Source organism: Erithacus rubecula, assembly GCF_903797595.1.
Source record: "Erithacus rubecula genome assembly, chromosome: 3".
NCBI classification, from domain to species: Eukaryota; Metazoa; Chordata; class Aves; order Passeriformes; family Muscicapidae; genus Erithacus; species Erithacus rubecula.
The window spans coordinates 64928884-64955292 of NC_136689.1; the positions used below are offsets into that span (position 1 = coordinate 64928884).

Consider the following 26409-nt stretch of genomic DNA (forward strand, 5'->3'; position numbering starts at 1 on the left):
GTCGCCTAGATTTGCGTGCTGCTTACCACTCTGCAAGCAATTCAAGCACAACTTCTGTGTTGGGATAACACCACAAGACCAGCAGCAGGCCTATGCTGGCACAGGCCTACTGGGAAAATCAACTCCCCAGCTGTGGGAAGAAGCAAAGCCGGCAGAGGCTGCAATCACCACGTCACCCTGGAATCCAGTTTCATGTCCAGTCCAACCTCGTTCTGTGACTGAGCTGCACAGTTCTGGAAAAGCTGGTATCCTCTTCCCTCAGCACTTCCAGCTACACGTCAGATTCTCTTGTGACTTCTGGAAACTGCTATGTTAGCTATTAAACTGGGAAAAGCCATCTTTGGCCTGAGAGGAACTCACATTCATTCATCCAGTTCAGCACCTATGACGGGGGTAATTTTGCACAGTGCATCCCACACCAGGGAAGTCATGAGACAGGCCCCGCGCCCTTAACCATGCGGAGGCATCTCCATCAGGGAACCTGGCTATCAACATACCAGGAAAGGCAGCTTGGGTAAACCTCCGGGTGACGCGCACTGCCGTCTCTCTGGAACAGCCGAGGGGAGTGGAAGGAAGCTGTGAACAACTGGGCTCTTCTGATGTGCATTCCCTTCCTCTGCTCGAGCACATGCAGGAGGCCAAGTAAGCACACATGACATGCTCCCTGCAGGATGCCACATCCTGCCGTATTTCAAACAGCATCCCAAGGCAGGCCAGATACTTTTAAATCACAGTATGATCTTTGACAGTATGATGTGTCACAGTGTGACAGGTTCTCAGAGACAACACAGGGAACAAAAGAGGGAACGGCACTGACAGATTTATCCAACCTTGCCGAACTGTTCCTAGCCACACTTCTCTTAGAAGGAAAAATCCCAAGCAAACAGACATGCTGCAGCCACATGCAAATTTTACAATGCATATTCCTTCTGCTCTTTGCTTTTGGTAACTTGTTTTAGTTTTATGAATTTCTCGTAACTCTCACTCACCCAAACCCTTCCCATTCCTATAGAAAGCAGAGGTCTGTTTAGAAGACGGGGGTGAAAAAAAGAACTGTGGAGGTGGTTTTATGTACTGCTTAACCCCCTCAAGCTGCTCCCAGCCTTGCTCCCTGTCACCCCCCACACACGGTGCTGTGTTTTAAGGAGCACTGGTTATGCTGACATCAGTGAGGCTCCGGGGGCCATCTAGGCAGCTGTTCCTGCTCCTGTGTGTGGCAACGAGCCAAATCACTCTGCCTTTTTGGTGATGTTCCCTCCTGCCGGCTACCCCCATGTCTGTAGATGGGGCAAGGTGGCCACTGGCAGCCTCTCCAAAGAAACTTCAACTGGGAAAAAAAGACTGGCAGCTTTCATTTCCAGCCTACGGTCAGAAATGCTCGGTGATTTTTGACAGTGTGCTGTTGACTGAAAGAACTGCAGCTTCTCTTCCCGGAGAGCCAAAGACCAAGTTGCCCTTAGGACTTTGTCACTAGAGAAGAACACGTGCTCTGCCCTTCCTCTCCCCACTGCTCTGCCCTTCCTCTCCTCATGTGCAGGGACAGCCCACCAGCATCATCAAGAGACTGCTCTGCACAGCTGTTCCCCTGTTTTAAAGCAGACCCATCCATAGAAGCAGCTTTCTCCAGCCAAATGATGATAGCAGAGGAGCAGAAAACTCGTCCAGATCGACCCAAGCGCACAAGACGGGTGCAAGAGATCTTCCAAGCGCAGGAAAGGAGAGCCAGTGCAGCACTTTTTCTTCCCTCTGCTGCTCCCCACAAGGGCAGGAAGCAGTGTGATGGCAGGAGAGGTGTGCCAGGGCACCTCTCAGCCCAGCCAGTCCCATGCAGGCAGGTTTCAGGCAGCTGGCTCTCTGCAGCCAGTAATCCCTGCGGCGGGGTACATCCCTGTGCTGAGCCACAGCCAGATCCAGGGAGTGAAAAGGTGACAGCCAAGCCAACTTCACATACACCCTCAGAGCCTGCAGCTCAGACCCCATGTCAAGATTAGGAAAGTATGCGCACACAGAGAGCACATGAGCTGCTGGAGTACTTTCATTTAACTCTTGCACACACCGTGAATTGAAGAAGTTTGGCCACATTTCTGGCCACTTCTCTTCAAAACCAAGTCTTCTCAGGCTTCAAGAGCTGTGACAATTCCTTGGGCTAAGCAATGCCTCCTGAAGAAGTTCAGAAGTTGGTGAGATGAGTTTGGAGCTGTGGCTCACATGGGTTAAAGATTCTGGCTGGTGTCACGAATACTTTTTCTGAAAGTTAAAGGAAGGCCCCAATGCTGAAACACTTCTCTTAACTTTTACCCATGCCAGTATTTTGACTTTAAAGGAACAACCTGCTTAAGTAGAATTATATCTGTGTTTAAAGTGTCTGCAGGATCAGTGCTTGGCTCGATCTAGACTTGCTGCTGACATACGCATGCACACACCCCCACCCAGCAAATTCAGAAAATACCTTGTGAGCTGTCAGGATAAGACAAAAAAATAAGGATAAAGATGGTAACCCCCACCAAGGCATGTTTAAAATTTGCTTGTGTCTATGTTCGAGGATGATTCACCAGGGCAGGAAAAATAGAGATGCCTGAGGGCTAAGGCTGGAAGCACAAGAAAGGTCCCTAATACTCAAGTTTATCTGGGAAAAGAGGAGTCCCAAAACCAAACAGGTTTGTACACTATCAGCATCAGAAACACTGACAATTATGGGAGTCATGCTTTTAGTTTTATCTCTTCGAAAGAACAAGAATTTGGGTACTGTAATGTTAGCAATCCTGTAATGCAAAGAAACACTCCTTCAGCCACAAAACAAACTCAACTCTTTACTCCTCTGTACAGAGCACAAAAGCAGCCCATAGAAACACAAGTTTCCCTGGAACAAACCAGTCAAATTCATTCAAATCTTCCCGAAGCACAACAGGGCAGAACCCATTCCTGTTCCCAGAGCTTATTACAGTAACATGACTAAACATGCTCAGCAGTCCAATGTGATAGGATGCATCCATTTGCTGATGCCAGAGGAAGATGCGTGTCTCTTCTACATGGCACTGCTCTCACAGGCTGCTTTTCAAAAGATGTTTTGAAAAGCGACCTGCTGCGTACATTCTTAACAAGTCATAGTATCACCGGCTGTACAAGTGTTTGACCTCTACTTGCTATGCACAGTGGACAAAAATCTGACATCAGCTTATTCCAACCTTAGTAACACCAAACTGCTTCTGCAAAGCTGGCTGGAACAGACTACAACAACGCACCGATAAACTCCCAGACAGACCCCTGGAGTGCTGAAAGTGCAACTAGTTTAGTACGCGAGCCCATGTGTTTTAAATTTGGGTTGGTTTAATCCAAGTAAGTAACCTGATTAAAATGGGAGTCTTCTCTGGAGGTCTAATTTCTAGATGTTTCCATTACTCCATATGCTTTTATGCTGTATAAACATAATGAATGATACATACATCACTTTTGGGATGATTTAAGAATTCAGTTTAAAACTACAACACAAGTCATTCAAGGCAACAGAATTAAATTACTTTGTGAATGGTTAACAGCCAGCAACTGCATTTCAGTCTTGGGAAGTGACATACTGAGGGGGTGACATCTTTGTATTCCCAGTTTATTTTTCTAATTGCCTAATTTAAGAATGCTAACATTTGTTCCCTTTACATACAGACCCAAAGCAAAAAGGAGAAAGAAGGATGCGATTTGACTGATGGTTTAGAACACATAAGAAAGTTAGGAATGTGTTTGCTTCTCAACCAAACAACCAGAGGCAGGCTCTCGAACATGTGTATATATTTGCACCTACACCACCTAGAAAATAAACCAATAAATAACCTGTCCCCTCACGTGCAAAGCAGGCATTTATGAGAGCTGCCCAAATGCTGCTTCGCAACCAAAGCTGTCTATTTATAAGGAGACACCTCAGCAGGAGCAGTGCAGGTTCCCAGCATGCCTCTACCTTGGTATCTGGAAAGGATCCACTATGGGGTAAGAAGATAGTTATAATTAAACATTTATACTGAGGTAGTGCTGTGCAGGTCGGTTCCACAGTGTGTTAGGTGGCTTTTCAAAACTCAGTAATTGAATGCTGATCCCTGCCCCGAAGAGTTTACAGAGTAGGAAATCAAAGCATAACACTTGGCATCTGTATACCAGGAATTAAACAAAGACCACCACCAGTTCATTTCCTGGGTCTTTGGACTAGGCAGCTCACATAAACATCCATCACCAGAATACTGGAAATTTTAAAATCAGCAGTCTGGACTTTCCTAATCCACATCTGTGCAGCTCTGTTTGAATTAGTAGCTGGGACAGTAACTACAGCATACAATTTGCACATGCTGCTGGCATCTTCTTGTCCAGTGTAGATTATTTTTGGCCTAAATACTTTTTAGCAATCATTTTGAAAAGGCAGCGAGCACACAAACGGAAACATTTAGTGCAAGTCAGTCGATTGGGGCCGTGCAAGCACCAGAGAGGCTGCCAATGCGCAAGGTCTAAAGTCAGTCACCAGCAGATCCTTCTGTGCTGAATCTCCAGGACAACCCCAGGGAGGCATCAGCACATCTCCAATGTAGTCTAGCACATGTTGGCTCTGGGGCAGAGCACGGCCACGTGCAAGCCTGTGGCCTATGTGGCGTTGCAAAGCCACTAACCCACATCTCTTTCTATGGAGACTCGGTTACGCAAGGGTGCAAATAAAAACTCTGGCCCCAAACACACAGGGGCCATCTCTGTCCCAAATCCATCCTCGGGGAGAATTCTCTACATTCCCCTCCTCCTGCAGGGAAGGACAGGCCTGGGAAGGACAAGTCTTCCTCCTACTCACCAGACTGAATACACTCAAGAAAGTAAAAGAACAACCTCTAGGATTTAAAAGAAGGACATAGCAATGGCCACATTTGCAATGATGCCCAAAACCTGGATGGAAGAATTTAGTCAAAACAGACCATTATATCACAAATTCCATTTGCTGTTTATCAAACAAGCTCCTAAAACAGATGCACTGACTGTAACTACACCTGTAGAAATTTCAAACACCAAAAAGTACAAATACACTATTAGTATTTCAGTTTTTTTAAAGTTTCCTGGCATCTTTCATGCTGTATATACCTCACATAAAATCTTAGTCCAGAGAAACCTGAAAGAATTTTGCTGTTGACTCAAATGAAGACACGTTTTCCACTTTTACCTACTATTTACGTATCTATTGATTTTTTAAACACGGAACAGCAACTGTAACGGGGCACGATCTGCATGATCTGTGTTCACCTTATCTGCTTCATCGTTCTGTGAACACCTCAACTTTTGTTTGTTGGCTTTTGAGCATTTAAAATTAGAAACCTTACTAGGTATTTCTACCCTTTTTTTTTTTTCCCTCTAGGGAAAAGGGAAGCATGGAAAATCCTCAGTCACTAGATTTAAAGAGCTTACAAGTTCCAAGCAGAGATTGGGAACTGCTTGAAACTGCAGTTACTGAGGCCGCAGAGTCTACAGAATCTACCAGATCCTTCCTGCAGAGTTTATAATCTGCATGGCTTCCTCCCAAGGTAACTGGCATCCACTCTAAGGTATGGATCATTTCCCTCACCCCTAGAAATTCACCCCTGCTTTGGCTGAACACGGTAGCCACTGTATGCTCAGCAAAAAGACACTGCCATTTTGCAAAAAAGGAGGAATGGAGACAGAGGATGGGGAATATTTCTCCCACAAACTGTAGGCAATGCTGATATGAAAAAAAAATTCTTACCCTTTTGAACAAAATCAGTTTCCAACAATAAAGCAAGTTTACACCAGGAAGACAGGGGCACTGTGACACAGCTCTCTTTACCCTTTTATAACATGGGCAGTCAGGCTCCTGACAGTCCAGAGAGTGACAGGAAATCCTACCAAGCAGAAAAGCCACCTATATGCTGTACAGGCTGGAAAGTTGCTCCAAGACTTCTTCCAGAAGCTGCCAATGTTCACAGTCTTGAACCTTACTTGGAAATATAGTATGATGTGCTTAGCAACACCTGGCTGAGCCATCTAATCAGGAAGAAAAACAAATGATACCTGCAGTGGTTGGAAGAACAGAACAAAAGGAATATACTCAACAACTAAATGCAAGAAGTTACATCTCTGTAGTGAAGCACTTCTCTTACTGCACTCATAGCTCTTCCTCTGGAAAATACAGTCAAATCTCACAAATGGAATCCCTTAGTAATCCAGCCACAGCTCTACTAAGCTGTGTTCTACAGCATGCACTTCCACTTCCTGAACCTTCAGTGTCTTGCTTAGAAAGCAAGCCTCCTTCTGCAGGCCTTCTTCCTCCCACCCAAAAGCATAAGGATGGACATACAGCCAAGTATGTGAGCTGTGCTGCAAGTTATCCAGCTGAAGACCAATTCAGGATACCTTAAAGCTTTTGGGGAGGAGGGGATGAAGCAGGCGAGCACATGCACAAGATGCCACAGACACCCTGTGTGTTTCCTCCATACACTGGAAACTGCATCAACATTAGAAAAAGATGCACACTTGAATGAGGAACAGCACATGGGTATTCATGACCTAGCTGCTTCTTATGTTCTCAAAACACAAACAGCCATGAGATGTGATTAACTTAATTTAATGAAGAAAATACAGTTTGTGTAGCAAAAACAGGAACTTAAACTAGGCTCCTACCCAAAACTGTGAGTGGTCCAAATTGACGAGTAAGTAGTACTGTGTATTGGTGCAAAATCCAAAGCAGTTCTCCATTGTCCAAGCCCTAATGTTACCAGTGTGAAGGAGTCCAGTCTGAACACAGCAGTGGAATTTATTGCTGTGATGCAAGAGCTCTAAGCAAAGCACTCCCAGGTACCGATACACCTGAACACTGACATCACCTGCTGTACGAAACAGCACTAACAAGGGCTCCAGTTAAAGCCAGCTAATCACACACAATAAAAGCAAAGGCCAGATACACTTCAATGTGAACATTTTGTTCCTCTCATCCTCACACAGGAAGCACATACCTAAATTAACTAAAAAAAGTTTGTCAACGGCTGATCATCCTCCATTTTCAAAGGACAGATGATGCAAGCCCCCATTCCTAAAACACCTACGGGTACATTTGTGCTGTTTCAAGAAAGCACATGCTAACACCTGTTAAAGTATCTACCAGGAGATGCCAAGTGGAGAAGTACTACATGTATGAGAGGCTGGCAATTGCACTATTAATCACAAAACATCTTTCTCTTTTAGAACCAAATTAACAAGTCACTTGGTACATCAGCACAGAAAATTTCCAAGATGCTTAACACGTTTTTTATCCAGAGTGACTTGGAAGTCTAAATTCCATTTTTCAAAGCTGACAAAAATTACACTGGGAAGTCACTTGGCCATTGTCTGCAAGCACCTTTCCCACACTTTTTCAGAGCCTTACACAAATAACATCCCTTGTGCAAATGGATCTTCAAAGAAATTTCAGACAGCAGTATGTGGGGATGTCTTCTTCAAAAGGAAAAGGGTCTTTCGAAGCTCTCAGATTATATAAATAAATAAGATTAAACAAAAAACATTTTTACTCGGGAAAGTTAGATGCAGGAAAACAAATTTGAAAGTTGCATTCCACATGCTTCTACAGGAAGATTTGCAAAGGAGACAGGAGAGGTCATCAAGGCCTGAAAGGCCTTCCTCTCTAATGGTCCTTGGAATACCTGTTTTAGCTCAGAAGCCTAACAATGCCCTGGGGGATTTTCACAGTTTTTCTTTTCCCTTGCTGTAACACCTCTGTGGATGACTGTGACTCTGCAGATGAATCCTGCTGTTGAAACAGCTGCCTCTCTCTACATCTTTAAAGAGGTATTCAGATTCCCTTAGCCTTACTTAGTTGAATCACTCTGAATAAACAGTCACCACCCATCAACTATGTATTTTTGTAAAGCACCTAGTCAAAGGCAACCTCCTTTATTGATTGCTAGGCTGGCCAACCTGAAGGCTGCAATATTAATAGGAAAAAAAAAATAAGAGCAGGATACACTTGAAGGCCTGTGTTGTTTCTAAAGGAAGCACAGGTCCAGGCATTGCTCAGTGACATCAAGACAATTCCTCTCTGACTGCATGAGGCTGCTCTAACAGGTTTCATACCAGCACAGCCACAAGCCAAGTATCCCACTGACTCTCCTCCTTTTTGTCCAGGCCCTTTTCCTTGTTCTGACCCTTTTTCCACCACAACATGAACGAGCCACCCAACAGGAACCCAGAGCATATGCCCCAGCTGGCAATTATTTCTACTTTCAACATTTCATAATAAAACATTAGCACAAGTTCTAAATAAGTTCTGTCACCCTGCTCCAAGAAAAATGCTGAAGGAAGGAGGGTGAGATGCTGTGGTACTGCTGTCTCAGAAGTTTGTATTCTTTTAAGTCACCGGCCCTCAAATGTTGCTATTCAAAACAGAGTGGTATAGGGTGAGGTGGAGGGAACACCTTCAGGTGGGAAAAACATCACTGGCAGACATCAAAGATAAGCCATCATCAGATTTCTTGCACCAAAGAAGAACAAAGAGTCAATGCTCCTGAAATTCCTGTTCAGAAGTACCCCAGAACAGAGCCAGCACTTCCCACCTCAGCCAGCCTCACCTATGTTCATTTGTAATCAAACACTGATAACCAAACCTGGCCTGGCAAAGCTCTGCAAGTTTCAAGCCCGTCCTGGCTCCACACAAATACCTTAACTTTTCACTGTATCACCAGAGAGTGACATTCCCAAAAATACCCAAGTCCTGCTTTTGAAATCACTGCCTGTAAAGATTCTTCTAAACGTGCGTGGGGGAGAGGGGGAAGCCACAGCTCCCACAGGTGCTGGTTTATGTAGGGTATTAAAAGGAAAGCAGCAAGCAAGCAAACAAAATAAAACAATGCACACAGAGAAAGGATTCCTCATATGTCACCCCAGAGAAAATCTGCTTTGACTGCTGAACAGCAACTAGTCAAGTCAAACCTCCCACCCCAGAACAAGAAAAAAGCTGTTGCAGTGTCTCAGAAGGCAATTCCTTCTCACCCTCAAAGTTTACATCTGCTCCTTAAGAGACTTTCCAGCAAAGCTGCAGGGTACCTGAGCACTCCATCCATGATAAAGCTGTTCTCAAAAGAACACGAAGCAGTTTCTGGCCCTTTTCCAAGTTTTAGAATGCTGTTGAAAAGGCATATTTTAAAGCTATAACCCTATGACTGTCCATCTTGCTGGCATTCAGAAAGGAGGCAGAAGACAGAGAGCAACAAGCATTCTCACTACCTTCAGGAAAAGAAAAAGCAGCACTGCCATCCTCCTCTACGGACAATTATCTCCCAAGAAAGAAGCTACCACATCAACAAAGCAGCAAACTGGTCTAGTAACACGGTCCAATAACACACTCATTTCAAAACAACCTTTATCGTGCTGAAAGAGGAAGACATGATTTCACATGTTTTAAGAGTGTACACCTAAAACAGAGATTTCCAAATTTAGGCATCATTCATCAAAAAGTTAAAAGGGGCTTTTTCCACACATGCATAGATTTCAGACTAACAGGATTTACTTGTTTTCTGACTGTTCCTGGGGAACTTCTGCAGTTTCTTTTTTCCCAAGACTGTCCCTACCGGCTGCTATCCAACATACATCAGATGCTCCTGGAGCAACAGATAACCCTGGAAGGACATTTGAAAAGGGCACAAATTGAAGGCCTGATGTTAGTAAAATTTAGGCATACTGGGAGAGGGTAGAATTACTCCTGTATGTAGGTAATTTGAACATTTGACACAGTACCCTAGGAAGCTTTACTTATGCATCTAAGTATTTTTTTTTCTGATGTCTTACTAGCAAAAGGTGTATTTTAAGTCAATTAAAAAATTACTGCAACTTAAAAAGTGAATCCTTTTCAAAAACACTCAGGTTAATTTTAGCATCCTTCTGTTTAGCTGCTTAGCAACACTTATCCTATGACCTTCTAAGCACCACCTACTTTTACAAGGGATAATGAACATAACCAAAGGGATTTATCTATATGTTTTTAATCTATACAGTGTAAGTGCATCACTTAAATAAATTAAATAAATAATTTTTATTTAAATGAGAAATCCAATCCCACTGAGAGCAATTCAAACTTTTTCTGTTTAAAAATAAAGTTTCACAGACTGAAGTCAAGCTACTGTTATGACTGTAGTGTTACTTCAACATGGGCAAAGTGATGTCCTTAAGGAGTGAGGAAAGCACTACACAGGTCAATGTTTGTACACTTTGGGAAACACTGCACTTATCTCTGGTACCAAAAGATCACACATACTACTGACAGGTAATGAAGAGATTCAGTTTTCCCAGTTTTGAAGTTACTTCCCAATCCTCAGTCAAAAAGAAAAGCCATTTTGTCAGAGCGTCGCTGAATATTGTAAAGAGTTAAGAATGGGATCACAACCTGAGTGAGCTAACTCAGAATAGATGCTTCATTACACTGAAATCTGCAAGTGATGCTTCAAACACCCAGGTCCATGTGAGGAAAAAAAAACCAACCAAAAACTTAGAAAAACAGTCAACAACCTGCTATATAAGCCAAATATATATATATATATATTCTTTAGCATTGTTAGTTCTCAAAAGCAATGTGTAAGAGTAGCTACATATACAGTCACTTCTGACGGGCAAACAACAATTTGACAACTAGAAGCTCTGAAATGAATGCAGAATAAAAGTTTAGTCAGTTGCACTTAAAGGATGATGTTTTTCCAGCTACATGAATTCAGTTCCAAATACGGATGCCAGGAGGAGGAAGGTGAGGGAGCAGAAGAGGCCACACTGGGTCAGGAACAGCTGCCCTGCAGCATGAGAGGCTGGATGTGTCCCTGCCGGCAGGTGAGGGAGAGCCCTGGTACTCTGATTGATTGGATGATGGATTCATGCTGTTTCTGGGTTTCTAACAAACAAAAGGGCCTATTCTTTCCTGGATGTACCCAACTCCAGTTAAGGCTAATCGGCATTATGCAGGCACACCAAGCAAAGACTATATACCCTTAAGTCTTCAAAGAGAAAATTAAAACCTAAAACAAATATGGCTGGCCTGACCCTGAGTCACTGCATCCCTTTCACGCACGCTGACCCTGTGGAAAACAGGAACTGCGGTAACAAAACTCAGTGCTTGTGTCAAAACGACCGACCTCAACGAAAAAACTTCAGCCATCCCAACAGCTGTCTACTGTGCACTGTAGGGGTGACAACACGGCGTTATTTAGCAACTGCTCCTGTTGTTAATAAGCAATTTCTTTTCCAAGGAATGGGGCTGGATGTTGGAATGGCAGAAAACATCCACTGCACTCGCCGTCTCTCCCAGACCCCAAATCACACTGAACTAGATGTTTACTTTCTCAAATAAGTAAATACACTTGATCTTATCTCCAAGAGAAAACAGGCCAAAGAGGGAGTTGGGATTAAAACCGAATGGCTGGCATCCCCCCCCGCGTTCCCTCCAGCACTGAGCCCGGCGGCTCCCGGGCAGGATGCTGGCTCCCGGCGAGCAGGACCAGAGCATCAGCCGCGGTTCGGCCGGGGCGGCGCGGCCGTGCGAGGGAGGGCGGCGGGGCAGGAGGCGCCCGGGCCTCCGCGGGGTGCGCAGCCCAGCAGAGCGGCCCGGGCCGGGAAATGTGCTGAGCCAGGAGAAGCGCTCTCCTCCTTCTGCGCAACCCCGCCAGGATGCCGAGCAGGCGAAGGCATCGCAGCCGGGAGGTGGAACGGGGAAAATTATTTAAAAACGAAAAAAAAGAAGAAAAAACCCAAGCGTGCGTGCGGAGGGAGGCGGGGGAGAAGTGCAGGGAGAAGAAGCCAAAGGAAACTTATCTGCGACATGACAAAGTTCAATCCACCGCCCTCCCTCCTCTGGTGAAAAAAAAAAAAAAAAAAAAAAAAAAAAAAAAGTTGCAGCATCTCATCCCCACTCCCCGCCCGACCCGGCCCGGCCCGGCCCGCGACCCCCGCGCCCCCTCACCCTGGGCGGACGGGCGGGGGGATGCCGAGCCCGAGCGCTGCGAGCCGGGCAGGAGGAGCTGCTCGCATCCTCAGCGCGGCCCCCGCGGCGCCGCCGGGGGTGCCCGGCCCGTAGCAACGGCGATGGGGAGGGAGCGCAGTCGCCCAGAGACGGGGCTCGGCCGGCTCCCATCCGCACCGGGCACCCGGGGGGGCGGCAGCCGCGCCGCCACAAACTTTGTTTTCACCTCAGACACCGCCACTGCGGGACGGGGGTCACCTCTGCCTCGCCGCTGCCCCCCCACGCCAAGATGGGGCTGAAGGGGGCGAGGGCCCGGACACCCCTCCTCAGCTTCGGATGCTGCCCGACTCCTTCCTGTAGTGGTGACGCCGCCCAGGCGTCCCTGCCCGCCGCTGGCCCCGCCGCGTAGGGATGTGTTCCTGGCACCGCACAAAGGCAGCGGGACGGGGGGGACCCACGGGGGGCAGCGCCCCCCGCCCTCCCCGGGCACCGCTCCCCCCGCCCCCACCGCGCAGGCCGGAGGGGAAAGGACACGCACGTCCCTACCGGGACGGGGGGGGAGGAACGCGGGGGGGCGGGTGGAGAAAGTGGAGGAAAGGCGAAAAAAATCAAATAAAGTAAGGAAGAGGGGTAGAGAAGAGAGGGGAGAGGTACCAGGGTGCCGAGGAAAGGCAGGCGCGGCCGTCCGGCCCTGCCGGGGGAGCGGAAAGTCAGCGGAGAGATGCGCGGCGCAAGCCGGCTCTACCTGCGGAGAAGGGGCGCCTTCATCCCAACTTCCCAGCGCCGGCGCGGCCCTCCCAGCCGGGAACAGCGGGCAGCGGCCGCCGCGGGACCCGCCGCCACCGCCGGCAGCAAAATAAGCCCGAAGGAAAAGTTAAAAGGCAAGCTCGGGAGACGGGGGCGAGCCGGGCTAGAAGATGTTGCTTCCTCGCAGCCCCATCCAAATTGTGGCGGTGGCTGGTTAAAAATAAACTTTGCAGCAGGAGGGGGGGGATGATCTGGCCGGATTCCTGAGCTCAGACGGTTTAATATGGATGAGCATCAGGTCCTGAAGGCAAAACGCCGCGGCTGGTGCCGCTGGTTGGTAGAAAGTCTGCAACAGGGAAGGGAAAAAAAAAAAAAAAAAAAAAAAAACAGGAGCCGCGGAGGGAGGAGAGGAGAGGGAGGAGCGGGGGAAGGGAAGAGGGAGGCTGCACGAACTCATCATCATCTCCACCGCTGCCAGCCAAACTTTTTTCCTCCTTTTTTTTTTCTTTTAAAAGGAAACTTTTCCCCCCTCTAACAAGCATTTCATTTTTTAAATAAGTCGCACGACCAGCCGACACGCTGCAACGTCCTCACCCCCGCGCCTGCCCCCTCCCATAAGTTTATTTTTCCTCATCTTTCTTTCTGCCCCCCCCCTTAAGAAAGAAGAGGAAAAAAAAAAAAAAAAAAAAAAGCAATAGATCCCTGCGGAGTTAAGGCACGCTCCTGCCCTTTGTGAGGAGCGCGGCGGCCGGGCAGCCCCGCGGTACTTACGCCGGACTTTGCTGGGGCTGGGCTGCTTGCGCCGCGACATGCCGGGAGGATGGGCCGCCGGGGGGGCGCGGGGGCGCGCCGGGGGGAGCGCGCACGGGAGGGAGCCGCAAACTTGTTCCGGAAAAAGGAATCAAAATGGCGTTTCTGTGGATGTGCAAAGTTCATCAACTCCGCTCTAACTTCCCGTCCTCCGCGCCTCCCTGGAGGGGAGAGATGGGCACGGTTAGGGACCCCGCCGCGCCGCGCTCCGCGGGCGCCCCCGCCCCCTGCCCGCCCCCGCGCTGCCCCGCGCACCCTGATAAGGAGACACATCACGTGTCGCTCCGGCTCCTCTCCCGGGGACGCGCTACCGCGGCAGCAGCAGCAGCAGCCTGTTGCAAATAGCATCTCTAACTCGCCCTCGTCGCGGGGAGGGAGGGGCGCCTCCAAGGAGAGGAGTGAGCACAACTTTCCCCCCCACCCTTCCTCCGTCCCTCCCTTCTCCGCCCGGCAGCGCAGCAGCGGGATGCCCGGGGCAGGCGCGGGGGAGCGGGGGGGCGGCCAGGTGCCACGCGGCGCCCCGCGCCCTCCCGCTGCTCCGGCGGCCGCGCCCGCGGGGCTCTCCGGGCGGGCCCGGCCGGCCGTGCACCCGGCCCGGCGAGCGTGTCCCCCGGCCGCTTTCCCGGGTCGGGGCTGGAGCGCATCCGCAGCCGCCGCTGGCGGTGCCGCGCCGCCGGCTCTAACGAATTCACCGGGGCTCTCCGCTGCCGTGGAAATGTCTGTGCATCCTCCTCCGCCTCCCAGCCCGGTGCCTCGCCAGGTACAGCGGCCGCAACTGCTCCGCGGGCAGAAGTCAGATCCTGGCTGTGGTTGTTTCCTCAGAACTTTTCGCCCTTGCGCGGTTTGGGTCCTTGCAAGAGTCAGTCATCTATCCACACTTAAAGGACGCGTTACATTTAACAGAACCGTGAACATCAGCACGGGAACAGGAGATGCAAATGCTGTGTCTAATCAAAGGCGAGATGCAGCCGATTGCACGTACAGGTAGTTAACACTGCACAGTCCTTCACTTCCCCTGCAGTGGAAGTTCAAAGGTGTAGGAGGCTCAACAAGTGATGGAGAGGTGTTCAGAATGGTGAGGATTTCACTCTGCAAAGCTAGTACCGGTTTAGAGTTGTGTGACAAATAGTAACAGTACATAAAAACAAAATACCTGGCAATATTCCATCCTGAAAGCTCGATGGGAAAAAAAAAGAAAAGTAAACCAACACTGCTTCTGAGGAGTGCTTAACGAGTATAGGAGGAACCAGTTTACCTTTAAGGAGATGGTTATTTACACTATATCTAGAACTGCTAAAACTGGGCCTTTTAAAGATATTATTGGTGAGGTGGAACCTGGAGTCTCTGCCTGTTTTTCAAAGAAATCAAGTCATGACATCTATGCAAAAGGCTAGTGCCAGCTTACATGGTATTGTATCTCCTGATTGAAAAGGGTTTAATGTGGAAAAGAAGGCTAAATTCCAGGTATGTGGCCTAAGCCCTCAACTGTCTCTTTTTACAGTCTTGCATGTAAGATGTCACGATTATTTGCACCATTTTTTCAAATGCTGGATGAGAGCATACAGGTCAGGAATACACAGGTCCTGTCTCAGAGACATGAGCTGTGATTCATATCATGAATAAACTACTTCCCTTCTGCACTCCAAAGTAAAGCACCTGCAGGTCTGATGAACTGAAACTGGGAAATGCCACAACTGCAAAACCGAAAGGTAGCACACATGCATTCAGAACATGAAACTGCCACTTTAACTTGTATGTGTTTGTTGTGGTGGTTTCTGGAGGTGGAATTTTTGTCATCTGCTCTGTACTGAGTTCTGTGCACATCTACCCAAGCAGAGTTGCTGACTGACAGAACGATATCATAGTTTGCCCCACAATATTAGCCACAAACAGGAGAAAGCACATTCTCATTTTTCCTAGGTTCTTATTTTACCAAAAAACAGTAAAGGAAAGCCATTAAAAATAAATTGCTAGCAAAGTATCTTTAACCTTTTAGTCTCTGTCTCCTTTGTACCTGCCAACCTGCAGTGGCAGAACTGCTGGTAAGTTCAGCAGCTTTGCAGCCAGTTTGCATCTTCAGTATCTCTTGCGGTCAGGCATCCAATTCATCAAAAACCTGAGCAGTTTGTCCATCTCAGGCTCAGCCCTTGAAACTTTCTATTTACATTGGAAGACTGCTGTGATTTAAGCCTTCATGGTACACACATACAAACTCACGGACACTGGGCCTGGTTTGCACAGCCATTTATTTACACAAATGACTGCAATTGAAACTGGTGAAAATTCCTGTGTGGGTAATCATATTTGGAGGTTAGCATTGCATGTCTCATTGACCTCTGCCTAATATTTCTAGAATTGTCTTGGAGACATTTTGGACTACCTCAATATGAAGATTCCCATCCTTAATGTATTTTTTAACCTTGGAGGTGCTTAAGAGCCCTTTGATGCCAGAAATTTAGCAAGCAGATAAAAAAACAAGTGTTTCTCTATTCAGCCTCTGAAATCTACTCTAGAAAGGTGGACATGTAAAACTCAAATTGGGAAAAAAAAAATCATTATTTTTGTATTTGGAGAAAATATACAGATAGTTTTTTTAATAGCATTTATCCCTATTCTTTCAGAAAGGTGGAATGAAGGATGAAGCAGTACATACTGTGTTACATTAATACTAAAAATTAAAAAAAAAAAAAAACAACAAAAAACAACAACAACAAAAACACACCAACAATGAAAAAAATTTATGTAATAACTTATACCCCCCATTAACTATTAGGGTTTATAAAATAGTAAAAAAGTCTTTTAAAAGTCGTTTAACAGTTAAGGAATTAATTCTAATTCTGGGTTATTGGTGGGCAAGAGAAATGAAATAATTCAGTCTTTCAGCTTTCTGTCATTTTAATTTTTATAATGCATCAGAGAGGTAAAAAAAACCACTGTGGTCTAGTACTGAATTTGAAGGTTTTTTTCTATTGCATATTACAGTCAAAGAGAAGATAGAGGTAATTTCTGTCTAATAAACCCCACTTTTATGAATGACTCTCCCAAAATGTTACTACATGGCTTATATGATACAGGTATCCTCTGCACTCTGCACTTTTTACCATTTGCATTACTGTGGTTTATCCCCTCTCCTCTGACCGCTTTGTGACAAGATAAGTTATAAGTCTTTTTTTCTGCTGGGACTATTCATATTTTCTATACTTCCTGGATATTGAGACATGAATACCCACAGTGGTAATAAACCACACTAAGGAGCAAAAAGACTTTCTCTGGCTTCTGTGTAACCCTCACACACTTCTCTGATCCTTCACAGTGATGTTAAATACAATGAACAATAGCAGATATAAAAAGAATAGTTTTGTGAAGGTGTTTAGTGTGTTATCAAACTCATTGGCACCATTGGGTGACACAGCAATGTTGGTGACAAAAGCCACCTGCTGTGGTCCCAAGAAAAGGACAACTCGGCCCCCACCCACAATTCAAATATCAGAGATGCTGATAAAAGGTTATTCAAGGAGAGAAGAAAAACAGGATGTATAGCTTATACGAAAGCCACAACTTGAGTATGTCTTAAAGCACAGAGACTAAAGCTAACATTAGCATTAAGAGAGTAGTTAAAGGTTAGCTAGAAAATCTTTTTTTTCCCCCAAATTATGAGACATTATCAACATTATCTGGTTTATATCATAGTATTTGGAAGTTACTGTAATTTGTTGCAAATCTACACATCTCTTTCAGTCAAAGCAGCTTAGAGCAAGGCAGTTCTCTGACTAACCAGGAGAATTTTATATTCTAAGAGAAAGGACTGGGCCCTGAAAACAGCAGCTGCCAAGCCCCACCTCTCTCACCCTGATGTGTGGCTATCCAGCCACAGAGGATGTCAGAGGCATCTGAGGCCCCGTGCTCTGCCTGAGCTTGTGCCTGCTCAGCATCCGGAGTCCCCTTGCTGCCATCTTTTTCCTGATGTCCTCACTCGTGCCAAGAGGGAGAACTCTCCTGACATGCTAACGCAGGGAAAAGCCTGCTTGGAGGATCAGAGAATACAGCCCCGAGGGCTTTGAGAAATAAGTCTTTATAAAACCTAAGACCAAAAGAAATGCTTAAATTTCCTTTATGTTTCAACCAGTTATTTCTTTAAATTATCAAACATGCCATTGCTGAGTCTTCTCATGGGTTGAGGTTTTTTTTCTTTGTTTTTTGCTTAGAGGGTTTTTTGTTTTTTTTTTCTCCAACTGAGACACAGGTTTCTTGGTTCAAAAATCCTTTAAGAACTAATGCAGAACTGACAGATGTGACTATCGCAGAGGCAGGGTAATTATGCAAAGTAAAATGGGGAAAGTTCAATTAAATATATTTCCTATAAACTGCTTGGAAAATTTGATGGATTTATACACTGAAAACCACACAGAAGAGCATAATACATGAGCTGCAAACTCTTTCAGAGCATTTATCTGAAAACACAGCATCCTACAGCATTCCCATTTTCCCCATGCAGGGAAATGTGATGCACCACCATGCTCAACTACCCTGGCTTCTGGAAATTGGGCACTTGGGAAACAAGGGAGTGGTGAAACCTGCTCCTGCAACAGCCCCACTCACTATATCCAAGGGCAGCTTTGGATGAGCTAGGCCAAAGCTTTAGTCCAAACTTATCTTAATATTAGTCTTTACAGAATGAAAGGAAAGCTCATGTATCCCAGTATGCTTAAGCAATTTCCCTCACATCCCAAGCTGGTAGAAGGCTGGAATTAAAACCAGTATTTCCCCCAAAATGCCTGTGTAGTTCTCCAGGCACTAAGCCATCTCAGCATAGAGTATGTTAGTGATAACAAACAGCAAAAGATCAAGTGTGTTTGCTCCCTCTTTGCTCTGAGACATTTCAACAGTGCAAAACAGTCCTTGAGCTGACTCACCTAGCCAGCCAAGACTATCTCTTGGCTAAGGATTCATATGGAAATATGAAGATAGTGTTTCTGAAACCCACACCACTTTTCCCCCCTGCCATAGATCATGGCCTGTAGGACATATTGCAGGACTGCTTGAAGTTTCTGGCTGCTGTCATTGCTGGTCCCTCTCCTTCTGTCTTTTCACTGTGGGAGTCTCCAGCAGATGGATGCAGTGCAGAGCAGCCCTGCTGCTGGGACTGGACCAGCTTGATGAACTGGTCCCTTTCCCAGCTCTAATTTTCAGGATGTAAAAAGTAGTATAGACTATTCACCTAAACTATTGTAACAATAACCAGTATTTCTAAACTCTTTCAGGGAAACCTATTCTTTCAGGATATACAACCATAACTATAGAGAATAGCTAAAAGGATAATCAACTGACATATCTTTTCAGACTTATAACCAAAGCAAACAACAGAGGCACAGGAGTGTTATTACAGTTTTAGTAGCAAAAATTCTTTAAAGAGGAATATTAAAAATAGTATGTTTTAAATGAAAAAAACTAAGATTCCCAAATTTTGGAGCATCACAGCCCACTTCTTCCTCGATAGACTGTTTAAAAACACAGCATGAAAAACTAGTATGCAGATGTTTGACATTTACATTCTCAAACAGTTCTGTGATCACTAATGTAAAGCCTCAGAACCAGGTTGTATAATCCATGTGCAAGTGTGTCTGTGTAGAGATGGAGCAGGTAAGAGAACAATAGGCAAAGCCACCCACTGCAATACTTTCACTTGTTTTAAAACTCTGCATTGTTGCCCAGAAACTTTTGTTGCCTAGCAATGCAAAAAAACACAGGTGTGCAAAAAGAAGTCGGTGTTTAATGCCCAGCTTGTGATTTGGTACTGACATGTTTCATTCTTATTGACCACCCAGCCTCTCACACCTAATTGATTGTTAACTCCAATGTGATTATTTTCCCTCCTGAAGGCAAGTAGTAAGCCAGCTGTGTGTATCCTTGTGTCTCATTTGCTAGTGAGAGTGAATTCTGAAACCTCTTACAATCAAAATAAATCCTTATGTTAACAGAGACTTCATGTTCAGTTGTTCAAAGGGCTGCAGTAGCACCAGAGGAGACACTGGTAGCTAAAGGAAGGTGGCAATACCCAGCTGAAGCATCACTTATTATCTTTTGGTATCATAGGCTGTAGATGGAAAACACCTGCTATCCATTAAGACTGCCACATTATTTCTCTGTGCAGTGCACTTTTCAGTACTGTCTTGGTTTAGCTTTAAGTATCCTCAGCTACGGAGGATTCAACAGTTTCTGTTGGGAGCTTGGGGTGTACCCTTGCCAATTTTGCTGTTAGGATGTTTCTCTTGATTTTCCTAGCCTGCATTTCTGTTTTCTTACCTTCAGGCCCCAGCTAATTATAGCTTACATAGTGCAACCAGAAAAGGGGATGGGGAAGAAGGAAACCCCCATCCCAGGGAGAAGATGGTAGGCAGTGCTTTTTTGCTTTGCACAAAGCTGCAGAGAAGTGAAGAAATAGGAAGTGAGACAGCAGTCATGAAAAAAGTAGACAAGGAAGCACTTACTCTGCAGGGAAGGAAAAAGCAGGACAACTTTCAAGGGCAGAGATTAATGTAACTTGGGGGATGCTGCACTGGCAAGATTTGGGGAAGAGGAGAAAAGAACCAAATTACCAGGAAAAAATGGCCAATGGATGCAGTAGGCAAAGAATCAAGGAGGGGGCAGAAGAAAGGGGTGGGGCTCATGTAAATGAGTGTGAAAATAGCTTTATTATGCTTTTGTGCCTGTTAAACTGTGCTTTGTGTCTCCTTAAATCAGAAAGAAAATTGCACCGGGTCAGGTCTATGCCATAAAGTTCTGCAGGCATATTTATGCTGGTCAGATGTGCAAAGGGATATGGTTTGCAACTGAGCTTAAAACCGAGCTGTGCTACCAAAATCAGTGAATGTTCAGAGTTATGCAGTTAGAACCATACTTTCACCAGCGCAGCTTGTGTCATTCAGACAATGATAAGATAAGCCATGCTGGCAAAAGCACAGTTTTGCTGCTGTAAATTGTATTGGGGGTGGTTCTGCCTCTGCTGCAGCATACAGGGCTGTAACTACACCAGGAGAGCTCTTTGCTTTTTGAAACAACCATGCTCTATTAACAGATTTTCCATAATGGACACGTGATTAAGAGAGGTAAAAAGAACTCTTCTACTGACATGACTTCCACAAGCACAGCAAAAACTGTCAGCACAAGTTTTTTCCTGGCAGAAGAAGATAGCTGTTCAGACCAGAGGGGTGTAAGATACAAACATATTTTAGATAACTTCTGCAGCTTTTGTACAGGAAAGTATTTGCTTCTACAAAAAGAAAACTCAGTAATTGCAAAGTGTCTGAATTCAGGGCAATGTGGATAAGAGCATTTAAATCCTTTAACCTTTATTTATCATTCACCATTCACTTGTTTTTAAATAAAGGATTCTTGACAAGAAAGTGTTCTCAATACATTTTTCTGGTTTCTCGTCTTCAACTTAACAGAAAACACGCTTTGTAATCTTCTTTCCTTCTGTGCAATACAAAGAAGGTGAAACTTCTCTTAATGAGTATGTAGGGAGGAAAGATTTTGTAGATAGATAAACTTCTTTTTTTGTTTTGTTTTGTTTTGTTTTGTTTTCAATTTCTTTAGGGGTCAGGAGGGACTGTACTCTAACTGAAATGAAACTTGAAAAATAAAAAAACCCCTAAACCACTATTATCAAAATGAGCACAAGAGAGCTGTTACCTGAAATGATTCACTGTATGGCAATATCAACTCTTGAAACAAATGATTTCTAAGAACAGGGCACAGACATCAGCCTCTTCCTCAAAAGAACTCCAAGTAAATAGAGAGGGCAGAAAACATTTAAAATCCCAATTTTCAGCTTGCAATCAGTGTTTGCAGCAAAGGATTAAATCTCTTGGGGTTATTGTCTATGGTAATACCTTGAAATCCCAACAATAATGCAAAATTTTTTCTTGCAACCTCTTGTGAAGTGGTAATGGACTGCTGTGGCTCTCTAAACTCAGCAGAGAAATAATCTTCCGAGTTGTAAATTTTGATTAAATTGCAACTGCAAATAAAATATTCTCTAATAATTTCCTGAACAATCATATGTACTCATTTCACACACACCTTCTGAGCTTGTTTCATTATGGTGTCTTCCTCAATGTCCTTTCCCTTGCAGAAGTGGCTGAAGGTAATTCTTAGAGTGCAAATGAGCAGCCTGAATAATTTGACAAAAATTATTTTTAAAATTATTAAATGCAAACAAACAAGCAAGCAAACAAAAACCAAAAAAATCCCCAAACAAAAAACCCCAAGCCCCCAAAACAAAAACAAACAAAAAACAAACAAATCAACAAACCTCCCCCCATAAAACCAAAAAAAACCCCAAGAAAAGTCCTGAAGGTAGAACCTAATGTCACTAGAATAAGAGTTATACAGCAGGTAATCCAAGAGGAGGCTGAGGAGAACACTGCTAAGGTGTCCAGTGGCACAGTAGATTGGAGCACTATGTTTTTATCTCTTGAAATTTGGATGAAAAGCCTGGTTTAAAAAACACATGAAAATGAATATGATCAATTCATCTTAGAGGCTTCAGAGCAGTGGTCCTCGTGTGAAAATGAGGACCTTCTGTTGGAGGACACTAATTCCCTCCACAATTGCTTATCCCCCTACACACACATACGCACATGCTAAATAAGACTAGAAAGCTGCATGAGAGTTTTGACTGAAAAGGAAGATTGCTTTTGTTTCCTGTTTATTTTTATCTGGTATTTATAGGGTTTTGCTATGGTTATATGTAATAAAGAACTGCGTAGTCGATATTCTCCTATGTGACTTGAGATTCAGAACTGTGATTTCTGCTGTAAATGGGAGTGATTCACCTCAGAAGAACTAGTCTGTTGTTCTCTAGGCACAGACTTAATCAGTAAACTCCAGCCTGATGTTCTCCTGTTGATCTCTGGTCCACCAGGCAGTGGACAGAATTCACCACAGTCCATAGGTTTTTTTGCATAATCTCAAAGACAGATCCACAGATGATGTTCCTGGTCTAGACTCCAGGTTACTGACACTGCAAAAGAGAGGAAATATTCCCTGTGCCAGCCTGAATGTGATGATTCAGTAGAGCTGGTATCATTAGTCCTGTCCTATGAGGAACACCACATTACCCAGTCACACTGGAAAAGAATGAGCAGGCTCAGATTTGCTATCTGGAAACTGACAGCTGTTGCAAAACTTGGTACTTGGATAAAATAAGAACATGTAAATGGGAACAACATGGATATTGCATGTAAACAGGAACAGCAGCAAAATCTTGTGGCAATAAATTGAGATAAAATCGGCATGAAAGTGGTGAGTTTTGGAGAGCTTGGACAACAGTGGAATGAAGAGAAAGTAAGATGGGAGTGGTGTATCATAGTTCAGTATACAAAAGTTTGGTAGCATGGAAATGAATGCAGACAGTTCCTGGCATGATTTTGGGCTAGTGCTGACTGCAGAGGGCTGCTGTACAGCTGGGGTACTCGTGTGAAAATACTAGCAGCATATGTAATAAAAACCACTGAACTGGAATTATACAGAAATAAGTTATTATTGAAACACAGCTGTACTTTGAACAAAGCATTGAGGAATTTATAAGACAATGATTTGCCAAAGGGAACGGCATAAACTTATCTCAGCCAGAGAGCCACAACCAGTTCCTGTGGCTGCTCCCCACCACCGAGCACAAACCCCACTTCCCTCCAGCAATGAAATGGGGACCAAAAGCTTTAATTGCATGATGCTCCACATCAATTCCTATACATTTATGTCCTCTCTTCATATGAACTAAAAACACATGTCAAGTGTCTTGCAACGTTTTCATCCTCTGTATCATTGCTATCACTCTTATCATAGGAAAGTCGATCACAAGTGAATTGTAATTATTCAGCTAGCAGCTAAGTGGTGAGAACATCAAAGCACAAGTATGTTTATAGGGTTAATGCATGATTATTTTAGCATCCCAAAGGCTTTGGAATGCCATACCATCCAATTATCCCAGGGCTATGTGAGAAGAGGGAACTTCATGTAATTAGGAGAGCCTAAACTAAGCTTTCAGGATCAGTAAAATACATCATGTCACATTTCCCACTGCCAGCTGTTTCTCTTTGAATTTTACAGAACATAATACTGCATTTTTTAGAATTTAAAAAGTGAGACAAACATGTAAAATCAGACTGTAGGATTAGTAATTAAATTTTCGTTTTTGAATGGAAAAATCACTATATTTACCAAACATCATAAATATGCACATCAGATCTGCCACTTCTGAATAAGCATGAGATCCATTAAGTTATATTCTCTGTTTCTGCTAGGAACCAATACTTCACCCATATTCAACAAATTTTTAAAAAAGGTTATTTTTTTTTTCTAATTAGGGTGTCCCACGTCAGATATTTGAGTCTATATTTTCTAGGCACCTACATAGCATGATTTTCATAGGTATTGAGCACATTCATTACTTCTATGGCTGCTGAGCAACCCTGAAACTTAAGCATGTGAGTACGAATTAGATGCCAAACTAGAGTAATCCCATTTAAAAAATTAATAGCACGATGAATATTACCAGTTCTGTGATGATCTCTGATGAAAATAGGATGAAAATGAGTGGAAATATTTTCCTGCATCTTGAGATTAGTTTAAAAGTGAAACTTGGTGAGAAATAATAATTTAGAAATCTCTACAGTTTGTAAAATACTCTGCAGCATGTTGAAGCACTTGGAAAACTATTGCTAAGAAAACAAGTTAGATTCTTCCCAATGAATTCTAAACAGTTGGGGAAAGTGGTGGAGATCACTGTGATCAAAGGGAGATAGGAAGATTGCTATGACCATAAATGGCTTTCAGGAATACAAATAATATAATGAAGAAATGTGTTGAACTATAAAGAAGAGTGATATAAGTAAAGGGGTGTTTATATAGAGGTGTTTATACTTGAAAAACTATATGTTTAGTAAGGTTTTTCTTTGATTATCAAACACCAGTAATTATTTGTACGCAGAATGACAAAATGAGCTCCTAAAGAGGTAATCTGTATAACCTTGTATGCATGAAAAATTAGAGGATGGAGTCAGCTAAGAACAGAATAGTTTCCTAGTACAGTGGTTGATGAGCAGATAACAGCAAAGAGAGCAGTTAATTAATAATATCCATAACAGACATCCCCATGTAAATGTGACCTGCAAACACCTTTAAATACATTACATATGTTTAATATCTGATTAGTAATTATTAAATAAATATTAAGTAAGTATTAAATGGTAATACTAGTAATATTACTAATATTAGATGTTTGCCAAATGCTTCTGAATATCACAATGCTCCATGAGTTATTAACTTAAGCCCTGAATAGGTGTGCACTTTGTGACTTTGCAGGATTCTGGTGATCTGCTCAAAGTGAGGATCCTGCATACTCTCTGCTGCCTGTGTCTCACCCACAAACCCTGACTGCAGACCTCACAGCACCCACAGTTAGAAAGATAAATGTTGACTTATTACCATGCTTCCAGTTTTGGGGCCTACTTTTCTTTTTTCTTTTCAGCATTTTATTTATCATTTGGCATTACCATTAACTCTCCAAAGCAAAATTCCCAGTCCCATTACACTGGTCCATTGTAGGAATATATAGAATTATAATATCACCCACACAGTGCTTCCTGGGGCATTCTTTGGAAAACGTGTGTCTGACCCAGACAGTACCTGGAGGCAAAATGGTGTAAAGATGAAAAGGCTCAGCCTCAGATTAATAAAATATACAACACATGCTACTGTTGTGCATCTTACACAGGCTGCTGCTTTGGTGGAAAATTGTATTTTAGGGGAGGAGTTGGAGAAGAGTGAAGATGCAATGTAATTACTTTCCTCCCCTATCCAGAACCCTAAATCTGCATGTGCATTTCAGTTGCTTTAAAAATGAAACTGAAAATATCCATTAATAAATTCAGATATCAGATTAAGGAGCAGTGCCTCTGGTATCAAAGTTGTTTACATTGTTCAGTGCAAGGAATTATTACTATTTTTTTAACTGGGAGGATTTTAATTCCAAGTTACTTTGTGTTTCTCATAAAAAACAAAACCAAACCAGTGTCTTGCTGGGCATATTCAACAGCAAGAAAATAAGGCAGTGTAACTAACAGGTCTCAGTGCTTATAAAACAGTTCCTGAACTATCCAGTGTTTGTTACATCCTACAAGACTAATTTATGATGCCTGCTCCATGAAATGATAAAATTACAGAAATAACTATAAGGAATTCCAAAACTGTAATTCACCTACTATCAGTTTTCTGTATAATATTAAGAAATATACACTAGCACTTAGTAATAAAATAATAACAGTTAAATTACTAGAAACCATCCTGATTTCAGAGGACAAAGGAAGAGATGTTCTTTGTGTGACATTTATTGCCTCCTTGTAAGTATAGACTGTCTCAAAGTTAATAACTGTTTAAAAGAGAAACAGAGGGTTTTTTCTCCTTATTGCAAATATTTCTGCCAGGATCTGAAGCAGACCACACTAATGATATCACACTGCAGAAATATTTTCTTATCTAAGATGCTATTCTACCATAACCAAGCTTAAGAGTACAAGATGCTAACCTTGAATAAACTCTTGCTGATTTGTGTGTACTAATAAGCTGTTGGAGAAATCTCCATGCAGGGATACTCGTGTGTAATACTTCTGCAACAGCTCTGGCTGTCTAATAATCCCATGTTCCTCACCAAGAATTATAGCTCACTTTATAATAAAGCAGACAGTTTTGGGAGCACCGTTGCACAGCTGAAGGAACTGAAGGGAAAGGGCAGCCAATCAGCAAGATGTAGAAAGGCCAGGAACAGCAGTCCCCTCTCCTAACTCTGGGCCTGCTTGTATCTATGTGTGTGAACTTCAGTGCATGAA

At 43.9% G+C, this 26409-nt stretch overlaps 1 protein-coding gene across 6 annotated transcripts in view; it reads right to left on the bottom strand.

The window, feature by feature from the left end:
* RREB1 (ras responsive element binding protein 1) overlaps positions 1-13928 on the bottom strand; it is a 118460-nt gene extending 104532 nt beyond the window's left edge. For 2 of the 6 annotated variants that reach the window (XM_079299879.1, XM_079299881.1), the window contains exon 1: positions 13481-13760. In XM_079299879.1, the coding sequence (XP_079156005.1) occupies positions 13481-13520 (40 nt within the window). In that variant the 5' untranslated portion in view covers positions 13521-13760. The other 4 variants (XM_079299883.1, XM_079299882.1, XM_079299880.1 and 1 more) reach the window with 3 other exon arrangements.
* Positions 13929-26409: the final 12481 nt, after the last annotated feature.